Below are 16,122 nucleotides of genomic sequence, written 5' to 3' on the forward strand. Positions count from 1 at the left end.
GAGCATATAGGGGAGTATACAGGAGAGCATACAGGGGAGTATACAGGAGAGCATACAGGGGAGTATACAGGGGAGCATATAGGGGAGTATACAGGAGAGCATATAGGGGAGTATACAGGAGAGCATATAGGGGAGTATACAGGAGAGCATATAGGGGAGTATACAGGAGAGTATACAGGAGAGTATACAGGAGAGTATACGGGAGAGCATACAGGGGAGTATACAGGGGAGTATACGGGAGAGCATATAAGGGAGTATACGGGAGAGTATATAGGGGAGTATACGGGAGAGCATATAGGGGAGTATACGGGAGAGCATATAGGGGAGTATACGGGAGAGCATATAGGGGAGTATACGGGAGAGCATATAGTGGAGTATACGGGAGAGCATATAGGGGAGTATACGGGAGAGCATATAGTGGAGTATACGGGAGAGCATATAGGGGAGTATACGGGAGAGCATATAGGGGAGTATACGGGAGAGCATATAGGGGAGTATACGGGAGAGCATATAGGGGAGTATACGGGAGAGCATATAGGGGAGTATACAGGAGAGCATATAGGGGAGTATACAGGAGAGCATATAGGGGAGTATACAGGAGAGCATATAGGGGAGTATATAGGGGAGTATACAGGAGAGCATATAGGGGAGTATACAGGAGAGCATACAGGGGAGTATACAGGAGAGCATACAGGGGAGTATACAGGGGAGCATATAGGGGAGTATACAGGAGAGCATATAGGGGAGTATACAGGAGAGCATATAGGGGAGTATACAGGAGAGCATATAGGGGAGTATACAGGAGAGTATACAGGAGAGTATACAGGAGAGTATACGGGAGAGCATACAGGGGAGTATACGGGAGAGCATACAGGGGAGTATACAGGGGAGTATACGGGAGAGCATACAGGGGAGCATATAGGGGAGTATACGGGAGAGTATATAGGGGAGTATACGGGAGAGCATATAGGGGAGTATACGGGAGAGCATATAGGGGAGTATACGGGAGAGCATATAGGGGAGTATACGGGAGAGCATATAGTGGAGTATACGGGAGAGCATATAGGGGAGTATACGGGAGAGCATATAGTGGAGTATACGGGAGAGCATATAGGGGAGTATACGGGAGAGCATATAGGGGAGTATACGGGAGAGCATATAGGGGAGTATACGGGAGAGCATATAGGGGAGTATACGGGAGAGCATATAGGGGAGTATACAGGAGAGCATATAGGGGAGTATACAGGAGAGCATATAGGGGAGTATACAGGAGAGCATATAGGGGAGTATACAGGGGAGCATACAGGGGAGCATACAGGGGAGTATACAGGAGAGCATATAGGGGAGTATACAGGAGAGCATATAGGGGAGTATACAGGAGAGTATACAGGGGAGTATACAGGAGAGCATACAGGGGAGTATACAGGAGAGCATATAGGGGAGTATACAGGAGAGTATACAGGAGAGCATATAGGGGAGTATACGGGACAGTATACAGGAGAGTATACAGGAGAGTATACAGGACAGTGTATAGGACAGTGTATAGGACAGTATACAGGACAGTATATAGGGGAGTATACAGGACAGTAGACAGGACAGTATATAGGACAGTATACAGGAGAGTATACAGGAGAGTATACAGGAGAGTATACAGGAGAGTATACAGGAGAGCATACAGGACAGTATACAGGAGAGTATACAGGAGAGCATACAGGACAGTATACGGGACAGTAAACAGGACAGTGTATAGGACAGTATACAGGAGAGTATACAGGAGAGCATATAGGGGAGTATACGGGACAGTATACAGGACAGTGTATAGGACAGTATATAGGGGAGTATATGGGACAGTATACAGGACAGTAGACAGGAGAGTATACAGGACAGCATACAGGGGAGTATATAGGGGAGTATATGGGACAGTGTATAGGACAGTATACAGGACAGTGTATAGGACAGTATATAGGGGAGTATATGGGACAGTGTATAGGACAGTATATAGGGGAGTATATGGGACAGTGTATAGGACAGTATACAGGACAGTGTATAGGACAGTATACAGGACAGTGTATAGGACAGTATACAGGACAGTATATAGGGGAGTATATGGGACAGTGTATAGGACAGTATACAGGACAGTGTATAGGACAGTATACAGGACAGTGTATAGGACAGTATATAGGGGAGTATATGGGACAGTGTATAGGACAGTATATAGGGGAGTATATGGGACAGTGTATAGGACAGTATACAGGACAGTAGACAGGACAGTAGACAGGACAGTATACAGGACAGTATACAGGACAGTGTATAGGACAGTATATAGGGGAGTATACAGGAGAGTATACAGGAGAGCATATAGGGGAGTATACGGGACAGTATACAGGACAGTGGACAGGACAGTAGACAGGACAGTATATAGGACAGTATACAGGACAGTATACAGGAGAGCATACAGGACAGTATACAGGAGAGTGTATAGGACAGTGTATAGGGGAGTATATGGGACAGTGTATAGGACAGTATACAGGAGAGCATACAGGACAGTATATAGGGGAGTATATGGGACAGTGTATAGGACAGTATACAGGAGAGCATACAGGACAGTATATAGGGGAGTATATGGGACAGTGTATAGGACAGTATACAGGACAGTGTATAGGGGAGTATATGGGACAGTGTATAGGACAGTATACAGGACAGTATATAGGGGAGTATATGGGACAGTGTATAGGACAGTATACAGGACAGTGTATAGGGCAGTGTACAGGACAGTATACAGGACAGTGTATAGGACAGTATATAGGGGAGTATATGGGACAGTGTATAGAACAGTATACAGGAGAGCATACAGGACAGTATATAGGGGAGTATATGGGACAGTGTATAGGACAGTATACAGGACAGTGTATAGGGCAGTATATAGGACAGTATATAGGAGAGTATACGGGACAGTGTATAGGACAGTATATAGGGCAGTATACAGGACAGTATACATGAGAGTATACGGGACAGTGTATAGGACAGTATATAGGGGAGTATACAGGAGAGTATACAGGAGAGCATATAGGGGAGTATACGGGACAGTATACAGGACAGTGGACAGGACAGTAGACAGGACAGTATACAGGACAGTATATAGGGGAGTATATGGGACAGTGTATAGGACAGTATACAGGAGAGCATACAGGACAGTATATAGGGGAGTATATGGGACAGTGTATAGGACAGTATACAGGACAGTATATAGGGGAGTATATGGGACAGTGTATAGGACAGTATACAGGACAGTATATAGGGGAGTATATGGGACAGTGTATAGGACAGTATACAGGACAGTGTATAGGGCAGTGTACAGGACAGTATACAGGACAGTGTATAGGACAGTATATAGGGGAGTATATGGGACAGTGTATAGAACAGTATACAGGAGAGCATACAGGACAGTATATAGGGGAGTATATGGGACAGTGTATAGGACAGTATACAGGACAGTGTATAGGGCAGTATATAGGACAGTATATAGGAGAGTATACGGGACAGTGTATAGGACAGTATATAGGGCAGTATACAGGACAGTATACATGAGAGTATACGGGACAGTGTATAGGACAGTATATAGGGGAGTATACAGGAGAGTATACAGGAGAGCATATAGGGGAGTATACGGGACAGTATACAGGACAGTGGACAGGACAGTAGACAGGACAGTATACAGGACAGTATATAGGGGAGTATATGGGACAGTGTATAGGACAGTAGACAGGACAGTATACAGGAGAGCATACAGGACAGTATATAGGGGAGTATATGGGACAGTGTATAGGACAGTATACAGGACAGTGTATAGGACAGTATATAGGGGAGTATATGGGACAGTGTATAGGACAGTATACAGGAGAGCATACAGGACAGTATATGGGACAGTGTATAGGACAGTATACAGGACAGTATATAGGGGAGTATATGGGACAGTGTATAGGACAGTATACAGGACAGTGTATAGGACAGTGTATAGGGGAGTATATGGGACAGTGTATAGGACAGTATAAAGGACAGTATACAGGACAGTAGACAGGACAGTATACATGAGAGTATATAGGACAGTATATAGGACAGTATATAGGACAGTATATAGGACAGTATACAGGACAGTGTATAGGACAGTATACAGGAGAGCATACAGGACAGTATATAGGGGAGTATATGGGACAGTGTATAGGACAGTATACAGGACAGTGTATAGGGCAGTATACAGGACAGTATACAGGACAGTGTATAGGACAGTATATAGGGGAGTATATGGGACAGTGTATAGGACAGTGTATAGGACAGTATACAGGACAGTAGACAGGAGAGTATATAGGACAGTATATAGGACAGTATAAAGGACAGTATACAGGACAGTATATAGGGGAGTATATGGGACAGTGTATAGGACAGTATACAGGACAGTGTATAGGGCAGTATACAGGACAGTGTATAGGACAGTATATAGGGGAGTATATGGGACAGTGTATAGGACAGTATACAGGACAGTATATAGGGGAGTATACAGGACCGGACAATACAGAGGACGGTATACAGGAGAGTATATAGGACAGTATATAGGACAGTAGACAGGACAGTATATAGGACGGTATACACGACCGGACAATACAGAGGTCAGTATACAGGACAGTATATAGGACAGTATACAGGAGAGTATATAGGATAGTATACAGGACAGTGTATAGGACAGTATATAGGACAGTATATAGGACAGTATATAGGACAATATACAGGACAGTATATAGGACAATATATGGGGCAGTATACAGGACAGTATATAGGACAGTATAATGGACAGTATACAGGACAGTATATAGGACAGTATACAGGACAGTATACAGGACAGTATACAGGACAGTATAAAGGAGAGTATACAGGACCGTATACAGGACAGTATATAGGACAGTATAAAGGAGAGTATAAAGGAGAGTATATAGGACCGTATACAGGACAGTATACAGGACAGTATATAGGACAGTATAAAGGAGAGTATAAAGGAGAGTATATAGGACAGTATACAGGACAGTATATAGGACCGTATACAGGACAGTATATAGGACAGTATACAGGACAGTATACAGGACAGTGTACAGGACAGTATATAGGACAGTATAAAGGAGAGTATAAAGGAGAGTATATAGGACCGTATACAGGACAGTATATAGGGCAGTATACAGGACAGTATATAGAACAGTATACAGGACAGTATATAGGACAGTATAAAGTACAGTATACAGGAGAGTATATAGGACCGTATACAGGACAGTATACAGGACAGTATATAGGACAATATATAGGGCAGTATATAGGGCAGTATACAGGGCAGTATACAGGACCGTATACAGGGCAGTATATAGGACAATATACAGGACCGTATACAGGACAGTATACAGGACAGTATATAGGACAGTATACAGGACAGTATATAGGACAGTATACAGGACAGTATATAGGACAGTATATAGGACAGTATACAGGACAGTATATAGGACAGTATACAGGACAGTATATAGGACAGTATATAGGACAGTATATAGGACAGTATACAGGACAGTATATAGGACAGTATACAGGACAGTATATAGGACAGTATACAGGACAGTATATATGACAGTATACAGGACAGTATATAGGACAGTATACAGGACAGTATATAGAACAGTATACAGGACAGTATATAGGACAGTATAAAGTACAGTATACAGGAGAGTATATAGGACCGTATACAGGACAGTATACAGGACAGTATATAGGACAATATATAGGGCAGTATATAGGACAGTATATAGGGCAGTATACAGGGCAGTATACAGGGCAGTATACAGGACCGTATACAGGGCAGTATATAGGACAATATACAGGACCGTATACAGGACAGTATACAGGGCAGTATATAGGACAGTATACAGGACAGTATATAGGACAGTATACAGGACAGTATACAGGACAGTATATAGGACCGTATACAGGACAGTATACAGGACAGTATATAGGACAGTATAAAGTACAGTATACAGGACAGTATATAGGACAATACACAGGACAGCGATCAGCAACCTGCCGCACTCTGAAAGCTGTTCTGAAACTACAACTCCCAGAATCCTCCTTTCACTTCATTGGGTCTTACAAGAACAGCGGAGTAAGTTTCCATGCTGGGAGTTGTAGTTTCCTAGCAGCTGGAGGGCCGCAGGTTGCGGATCCCTGGTACAGGATAATACGGAGGACGCTTCTTGTGGATATTCAGGACTTATTTCACTTGTCGGGTTCATTAGACGTCGCCCCGCTGACCCCAAACCGCGGTGAACTCACCGAGTAGTAGACGTCCGTCATCTGCAGCAGGTTCTTGGTGCTGCCGTTCTCTTGCATCTCAATCGCCTCTCGCCCCCATTCTGATGACCGCGGCGTTTTCGGATATTCAGCATACGGAGACATCTGGAAATCTCCGCTCTTGAAGATCAGTTTACTGATGTCGTGTTTGCTCTTCCTGGAAATCAGGGGAAGATTGGGTTTTTACTTTGTAAGCCTCCTCCGCCCAGCGAGACCAGCGGCTCTGTGTGCACGTGGGGCGACTATGAGAGCGCTTACTGGGGAAGTAGTCTGTGAGGTATTCTGTAGCGATTGGTGGTGCAATACTCTGCAGATTTACTGGGGATCAAAATAGAATACAGACCTGCAACAAGTGAATGCCAGCGCAACGACCAGGATGAGGAGGAGTCCGCCGCCGCCAGCCGCAATGATCACGGTGATGAGCTGGTACGCTGCGGGAAAACAACAATGTAACACCCAGTGCCGGATACAATGTAACACCCAGTGCTGGATACAATGTAACACCCAGTGCTGGATACAATGTAACACCCAGTGCTGGATACAATGTTATACTCAGTGCTGGATACAATGTTATACTCAGTGCTGGATACAATGTAACACCCAGTGCCGGATACAATGTAACACCCAGTGCTGGATACAATGTAACACCCAGTGCTGGATACAGTGTAACACCCAGTGCCGGATAGTATGTAACACCCAGTGCCGGATACAATGTAACACCCAGTGCCGGATAGTATGTAACACCCAGTGCTGGAAACAATGTTATACTCAGTGCTGGATACAATGTTATACTCAGTGCTGGATACAATGTAACACCCAGTGCCGGATACAATGTAACACCCAGTGCCGGATACAATGTAACACCCAGTGCTGGATAGTATGTAACACCCAGTGCCGGATAGTATGTAACACCCAGTGCCGGATAGTATGTAACACCCAGTGCCGGATAGTATGTAACACCCAGTGCCGGATACAATGTAACACCCAGTGTCGGATACAATGTAACACCCAGTGCTGGATACAATGTAACACCCAGTGCTGGATACAATGTTATACTCAGTGCTGGATACAATGTAACACCCAGTGCTGGATACAATGTAACACCCAGTGCCGGATACAATGTTATACTCAGTGCTGGATACAATGTAACACCCAGTGCTGGATACAATGTAACACCCAGTGCCGGATACAATGTTATACTCAGTGCTGGATACAATGTAACACCCAGTGCTGGATAGTATGTAACACCCAGTGCCGGATAGTATGTTATACTCAGTGCTGGATACAATGTAACACCCAGTGCTGGATACAATGTAACACCCAGTGCCGGATACAATGTAACACCCAGTGCTGGATAGTATGTAACACCCAGAGCTGGATACAATGTAACACCCAGTGCCGGATACAATGTAACACCCAGTGCTGGATAGTATGTAACACCCAGAGCTGGATACAATGTAACACCCAGTGCTGGATACAATGTTATACTCAGTGCTGGATACAATGTAACACCCAGTGACGGATACAATGTAACACCCAGTGACGGATACAATGTAACACCCAGTGCCGGATACAATGTAACACCCAGTGCTGGATACAATGTAACACCCAGTGCTGGATACAATGTAACACCCAGTGCCGGATACAATGTAACACCCAGTGCTGGATACAATGTAACACCCAGTGCTGGATACAATGTTATACTCAGTGCTGGATACAATGTAACACCCAGTGCCGGATACAATGTAACACCCAGTGCTGGATACAATGTAACACCCAGTGCCGGATACAATGTAACACCCAGTGCTGGATACAATGTAACACCCAGTGCTGGATACAATGTTATACTCAGTGCTGGATACAATGTAACACCCAGTGCCGGATACAATGTAACACCCAGTGCTGGATACCATGTAACACTCAGTGCCGGATACAATGTAACACCCAGTGCTGGATACAATGTTATACTCAGTGCCGGATACAATGTAAAACTCACTGCTGGATACAATGTAACACCCAGTGCTGGATACATTGTTACACTCACTGTCGGATGCAATGTAACACCCAGTGCTGGATACAATGCTACACTCAGTGCCAAATACAATGTTACACTCAGTGCTGGATACATTGTTACACCCAGTGCTGGATACAATGCTACACTCAGTGCTGGATACATTGTTACACCCAGTGCCGGATACATTGTTACACCCAGTGCTGGATACATTGTTACACTCAGTGCTGGATACATTGTTACACTCAGTGCCGGATACATTGTTACACCCAGTGCTGGATACAATGTTACACTCAGTGCTGGATACAATGTTACACTCAGTGCTGGATACATTGTTACACCCAGTGCTTGATACAATGTTACACTCAGTGCTGGATACAATGTTACACTCAGTGCTGGATACATTGTTACACCCAGTGCTGGATACATTGTTACAGTCAGTGCTGGATACATTGTTACACTCAGTGCTGGATACATTGTTACAGTCAGTGCTGGATACATTGTTACACCCAGTGCTGGATACATTGTTACACTCAGTGCTGGATACATTGTTACACTCAGTGCCGGATACATTGTTACACCCAGTGCTGGATACAATGTTACACTCAGTGCTGGATACAATGTTACACTCAGTGCTGGATACATTGTTACACCCAGTGCTGGATACAATGTTACACTCAGTGCTGGATACATTGTTACACCCAGTGTTGGATGCTTTGTATAGTTTGCACTGGATCAGGGTCTCCTGTCATTACACGGAGTGTCCACAAAGTGTCGCTCTTGCAGTAGGCTGTGAACCATCTATTTTGGACGGACCCCGCTGCTACGTTCCGTGTCTCCATGTCACACCCTGGCAACTGCCCTGTAATGCCGGGAACATACAACCAATCACATGTATGATGTATGACCTATGCTGGGTGTCGTGTGATCACAGGGTGAGGTCATGGCCGCGCTCCCATGGATTCCAGACTTTTCTCATAGTAAATATTCTTTTCCTGTCAGCTGCAGGGTCCCACCCTCCCTCCAGGGGCCCCGACTCCACACTGACCTCGCACTGTCCCCCTCTATTCAGCCTGACACTCCCCATATGAGAGACGGAGGTGGCGCGGAGCGTAACGACAGCCCCCATGACATCACTGCAAATACGTATCCATCTACTACACCCCAAACACCCTATAATGTCAGTATACAGCACCCCATTATATATAGCACCCTATAATGTCAGTATACAGCACCCCATTATATATAGCACCCTATAATGTCAGTATACAGCACCCCATTATATACAGCACCCTATAATGTCAGCATATAGCACCCCATTATACACAGCACCCTATAATATCAGTAGATAGCACCCCATTATACACAGCACCCTATAATATCAGTAGATAGCACCCCATTATATACAGCACCCTGTAATATCAGTATACAGCACCCAATTATACACAGCACCCTATAATGTCAGCATACAGCACCCCATTATAGACAGCACCCTATAATGTCAGCATATAGCCCCGAATTATATAGAGCACCCTATAATGTCAGTAGATAGCACCCCATTATATACAGCACCCTATAATATCAGTAGATAGCCCCCAATTATATACAGCACCCTATAATGTCAGTAGATAGCACCCCATTATATACAGCACCCTGTAATATCAGTATACAGCACCCCATTATACACAGCACCCTATAATGTCAGCATACAGCACCCCATTATAGACAGCACCCTATAATGTCAGCATATAGCACCCCATTATACACAGCACCCTATAATGTCAGTATACAGCACTCCATTATATACAGCACCCTATAATGTCAGTATACAGCACCCCATTATATACAGCACCCTATAATGTCGGTATACAGCACCCCATTATACACAGCACCCTATAATTTCAGCAGATAGCACCCCATTATATACAGCACCCTATAATGTCAGCATATAGCACCCCATTATATACAGCACCCCATTATATACAGCACCCTATAATGTCAGTATACAGCACCCCATTATATACAGCACCCTATAATGTCAGTATACAGTACCCCATTATATACAGCACCCTATAATGTCAGCATATAGCACCCCATTATATACAGCACCCTATAATGTCAGTATACAGCACCTCATTATATACAGCACCCTGTAATGTCAGCATATAGCACCCCATTATATACAGCACCCTATAATGGCAGTATACAGCACCTCATTATATACAGCACCCTGTAATGTCAGCATATAGCACCCCATTATATACAGCACCCTATAATGTCAGTATACAGCACCTCATTATATACAGCACCCTGTAATGTCAGCATATAGCACCCCATTATATACAGCACCCTGTAATGTCAGCATATAGCACCCCATTATATACAGCACCCTATAATGTCAGCATACAGCACCCCATTATATACAGCACCCTATAATATCAGTATACAGCACCCCATTATACACAGCACCCTATAATGTTAGCATAAAGCATCCCATTATACACAGCACCCTATAATGTCAGCATATAGCACCCCATTATATACAGCACCCTATAATGTTAGCATAAAGCACCCCATTATATACAGCACCCTATAATGGCAGTATACAGCACCTCATTATATACAGCACCCTGTAATGTCAGCATACAGCACCCCATTATATACAGCACCCTATAATGTCAGTATACAGCACCTCATTATATACAGCACCCTGTAATGTCAGTATACAGCACCTCATTATATACAGCACCCTGTAATGTCAGCATACAGCACCCTATTATATACAGCACCCTATAATGTCAGCATACAGCACCCCATTATACACAGCACCCTATAATGTTAGCATAAAGCATCCCATTATACACAGCACCCTATAATGGCAGTATACAGCACCTCATTATACACAGCACCCTGTAATGTCAGCATATAGCACCCCATTATATACAGCACCCTGTAATGTCAGCATATAGCACCCCATTATATACAGCACCCTATAATGTCAGCATACAGCACCCCATTATATACAGCACCCTATAATATCAGTATACAGCACCCCATTATACACAGCACCCTATAATGTTAGCATAAAGCATCCCATTATACACAGCACCCTATAATGTCAGCATATAGCACCCCATTATATACAGCGCCCTATAATGTTAGCATATAGCACCCCATTATATACAGCACCCTATAATGGCAGTATACAGCACCCCATTATATACAACACCCTATAATGTTAGCATATAGCACCCCATTATATACAGCACCCTATAATGTCAGTATACAGCACTCCATTATATACAGCACCCTATAATGTCAGTATACAGCACCCCATTATATACAGCACCCTATAATGTCAGTATACAGCCCCCCATTATACACAGCACCCTATAATGTCAGCGTATATAGCACCCCATTATGTACAGCACCCTATAATGTCAGCATATAGCACCCCATTATGTACAGCACCCTATAATGTCAGCATATAGCACCCCATTATATACAGCACCCTATAATGTCAGCATATAGCACCCCATTATGTACAGCACCCTATAATGTCAGCATATAGCACCCCATTATGTACAGCACCCTATAATGTCAGCATATAGCACCCCATTATGTACAGCACCCTATAATGTCAGGGACTCGTCTCAGGGACAGGACTCGTCTCAGGGACGGGACTCGTCTCAGGGACGGGACTCGTCTCAGGGACGGGACTCGTCTCACGGACGGGACTCGTCTCACGGACGGGACTCGTCTCAGGGACGGGACTCGTCTCAGGGACGGGACTCGTCTCACGGACGGGACTCGTCTCAGGGACGGGACTCGTCTCAGGGACGGGACTCGTCTAAGGGACGGGACTCGTCTCACGTACGGGACTCGTCTCACGTACGGGACTCGTCTCACGGATGGGACTCGTCTCAGGGACGGGACTCGTCTCAGGGACAGGACTCGTCTCAGGGACAGGACTCGTCTCAGGGACAGGACCCGTCTCACGTACAGGACCCGTCTCACGTACAGGACCCGTCTCACGTACAGGACCCGTCTCACGTACAGGACCCGTCTCACGGACAGGACTCGTCTCAGGGACAGGACCCGTCTCACGTACAGGACCCGTCTCACGTACAGGACCCGTCTCACGTACAGGACCCGTCTCACGTACAGGACCCGTCTCACGTACAGGACCCGTCTCACGGACAGGACTCGTCTCACGGACAGGACTCGTCTCACGGACAGGACTCGTCTCAGGGACAGGACTCGTCTCTAGGACAGGACTCGTCTCATGTACAGGACTCGTCTCAGGGACAGGACTCGTCTCAGGGACAGGACTCGTCTCAGGGACAGGACTTGTCTTAGGGACAGGACTCCTCTCACGTACAGGACTCGTCTCAGGGACAGGACCCGTCTCAGGGACAGGACTCGTCTCAGGGACAGGACTCGTCTCACGTACAGGACTCATCTCAGGTTAATTTGCATATGTATCAAATCAGGGTTTTTTACACAATAAAAGCACACAGAGCTATGAGGACTGGGTATTGCGGATGTGCTAGCGGCCATCTAGCAACCCATGTCCTCAGCTCAATACACAAAATCCCGGTGACAGGTTCCATTTAAGGGCGTCAGACTTACGGTTCGAGCAGTTAAATCCTCCGAGGCCAAATGGACACCTGGAAAAGAAAGAATGAAGACATTCACTGCACAGAACGGGCTGGATGAGCCGAGGGCCACGAGTAAGAGCCCGAGCGAAGGAGAGACGAGGCGGCCAATTAGATTCCAGCTCTTATTAATCCAGCACAGATTAGAAAATGAAAGCTGTGATGTGATTGGCTGCTACGGTCTATGCCGCCGCTGTGTTTGTGTCCATAAATGTGGCCCCCAGTATCAGTCACGTCCGGTCCAGTAACCAGAACGGGGGTCCCGAGAGTCTACGACCGCAGTGAGGAGGAGTATGAACCGAGCAGTGGGCCAACATTCAGTTTATAGGAGGCTAATGGAAGCAGATGCAGACAACGGCTTGCTGTCAGTGAATGGCACCATTTATTGTGTAAATGGTAAATCCATACATGTCCAGTACCACGCAGAGCTGAAGGTTTGTTACACTGTAGCCGTCTGGAGTCCTGGCTGTTTACATCACAGAGGATTTTCAGGACTGGATACAATTGTAACAGATCCTCAGCTGTGGGAAGAATGAGACCAGGAATTTCTTGTATACTATAACTGATGCAATTCACCAACAGCAAGCAGAGATTTTGAATCAGTATTAAGCCTCGTTAGTTGAAGTCCCTCCTCACCTCACACAGGCTCCATTTTCCAGTTTGTAGCCGTCGTCACAGGCTGAGGAAAGAAAACGGAGACGCGGTTAATCAGACGAACCCCTGAACCCCCGAACCCAGACCCTGACAGCAACTCCGCCCTTAGTCCCCCTAAAGCCACACCCATTATGCAAATATATATGCAAATTAAATCTGAGACAGCTTTATGTCATAGCCCAGAGGTGGCGCCGCCCGGAGGCTCAGGGGGCACAGGTTTTAGGGTCTCACCTCGACATGAATGATCCGTTTTGCTGTATTTGAAGAATCCCGGCTTACACTGACAAAACGCTAAACCAGCGGGATCGGCGCAAACGGCCGTCTCATTGTCACACCCGGGGTCCCTCACATGACACAGACTGAGGGCTGCAAAATACAGAGAGAAGTGAGGACAGTGCAGTATATCACGTCACCTATATAATACCGTACAGGCCGCGTGCACCACATATACCACCTATATAATACCCCAGTACAGGCCGCGTGCACCACATATACCACCTATATAATACCCCAGTACAGGCCGCGTGCACCACATATACCACCTATATAATACCGTACAGGCCGCGTGCACCATATATACCACCTATATAATACCGTACAGGCTGCGTGCACCACATATACCACCTATATAATACCCCAGTACAGGCTGCGTGCACCATATATCGCCTATATAATACCGTACAGGCAGCGTGCACCACATATACCACCTATATAATAGTCCAGTACAGGCCGCGTGCACCATATATACCACCTATATAATACCATACAGGCCGCGTGCACCATATATACCACCTATATAATACCGTACAGGCAGCGTGCACCACATATACCACCTATATAATAGTCCAGTACAGGCCGCGTGCACCATATATACCACCTATATAATACCGTACAGGCCGCGTGCACCACATATACCACCTATATAATACCGTACAGGCCGCGTGCACCATATATACCACCTATATAATACCGTACAGGCCGCGTGCACCATATATACCACCTATATAATAGTCCAGTACAGGCCGCGTGCACCATATATACCACCTATATAATACCATACAGGCCGCGTGCACCATATATACCACCTATATAATACCGTACAGGCCGCGTGCACCATATATACCACCTATATAATACCGTACAGGCCGCGTGCACCACATATACCACCTATATAATAGTCCAGTACAGGCCGCGTGCACCATATATACCACCTATATAATACCATACAGGCCGCGTGCACCATATATACCACCTATATAATACCGTACAGGCAGCGTGCACCACATATACCACCTATATAATAGTCCAGTACAGGCCGCGTGCACCATATATACCACCTATATAATACCGTACAGGCCGCGTGCACCACATATACCACCTATATAATACCGTACAGGCCGCGTGCACCATATATACCACCTATATAATACCGTACAGGCCGCGTGCACCATATATACCACCTATATAATAGTCCAGTACAGGCCGCGTGCACCATATATACCACCTATATAATACCATACAGGCCGCGTGCACCATATATACCACCTATATAATACCGTACAGGCAGCGTGCACCACATATACCACCTATATAATAGTCCAGTACAGGCCGCGTGCACCATATATACCACCTATATAATACCGTACAGGCCGCGTGCACCACATATACCACCTATATAATACCGTACAGGCCGCGTGCACCATATATACCACCTATATAATACCGTACAGGCCGCGTGCACCATATATACCACCTATATAATAGTCCAGTACAGGCCGCGTGCACCATATATACCACCTATATAATACCATACAGGCCGCGTGCACCATATATACCACCTATATAATACCGTACAGGCCGCGTGCACCATATATACCACCTATATAATACCGTACAGGCCGCGTGCACCACATATACCACCCATATAATACCGTACAGGCCGCGTGCACCATATATACCACCTATATAATACCGTACAGGCCGCGTGCACCACATATACCACCTATATAATACCGTACAGGCCGCGTGCACCACATATACCACCTATATAATACCGCACAGGCCGCGCGCACCACATATACCACCTATATAATACCGTACAGGCCGCGTGCACCACATATACCACCTATATAATACCCCAGTACAGGCCGCGTGCACCATATATACCACCTATATAATACCGTACAGGCCGCGTGCACCATATATACCACCTATATAATACCCCAGTACAGGCCACGTGCACCATATATACCACCTATATAATACCGTAAGGCCGCGTGCACCATATATACTACCTATATAATACCGTACAGGCCGCGTGCACCACATATACCACCTATATAATACCGTACAGGCCGCGTGCACCACATATACCACCTATATAATACCGTACAGGCCGCGTGCACCATATATACCACCTAT

General features: G+C 45.6%; 1 protein-coding gene across 3 annotated transcripts in view; it reads right to left on the reverse strand.

Moving 5' to 3' along the window:
- The window catches only part of HEG1 (heart development protein with EGF like domains 1), a 59,396-nt gene that overhangs the window by 3,595 nt on the left and 39,679 nt on the right, over nucleotides 1-16,122 (reverse strand). For all 3 annotated transcript variants that reach the window (XM_040439426.1, XM_040439427.1, XM_040439425.1), the window contains 5 exons: nucleotides 13,933-14,067; nucleotides 13,684-13,726; nucleotides 13,022-13,059; nucleotides 6,722-6,809; nucleotides 6,361-6,535 (listed from right to left, as the gene is read on the reverse strand). In XM_040439426.1, coding sequence (XP_040295360.1) covers nucleotides 6,361-6,535; nucleotides 6,722-6,809; nucleotides 13,022-13,059; nucleotides 13,684-13,726; nucleotides 13,933-14,067 — 479 coding nt within the window. The remainder of the gene's footprint in view (nucleotides 1-6,360; nucleotides 6,536-6,721; nucleotides 6,810-13,021; nucleotides 13,060-13,683; nucleotides 13,727-13,932; nucleotides 14,068-16,122) is intronic.

This window comes from Bufo bufo, chromosome 7 (genome assembly GCF_905171765.1).
Source record: "Bufo bufo chromosome 7, aBufBuf1.1, whole genome shotgun sequence".
NCBI lineage: Eukaryota > Metazoa > Chordata > Amphibia > Anura > Bufonidae > Bufo > Bufo bufo.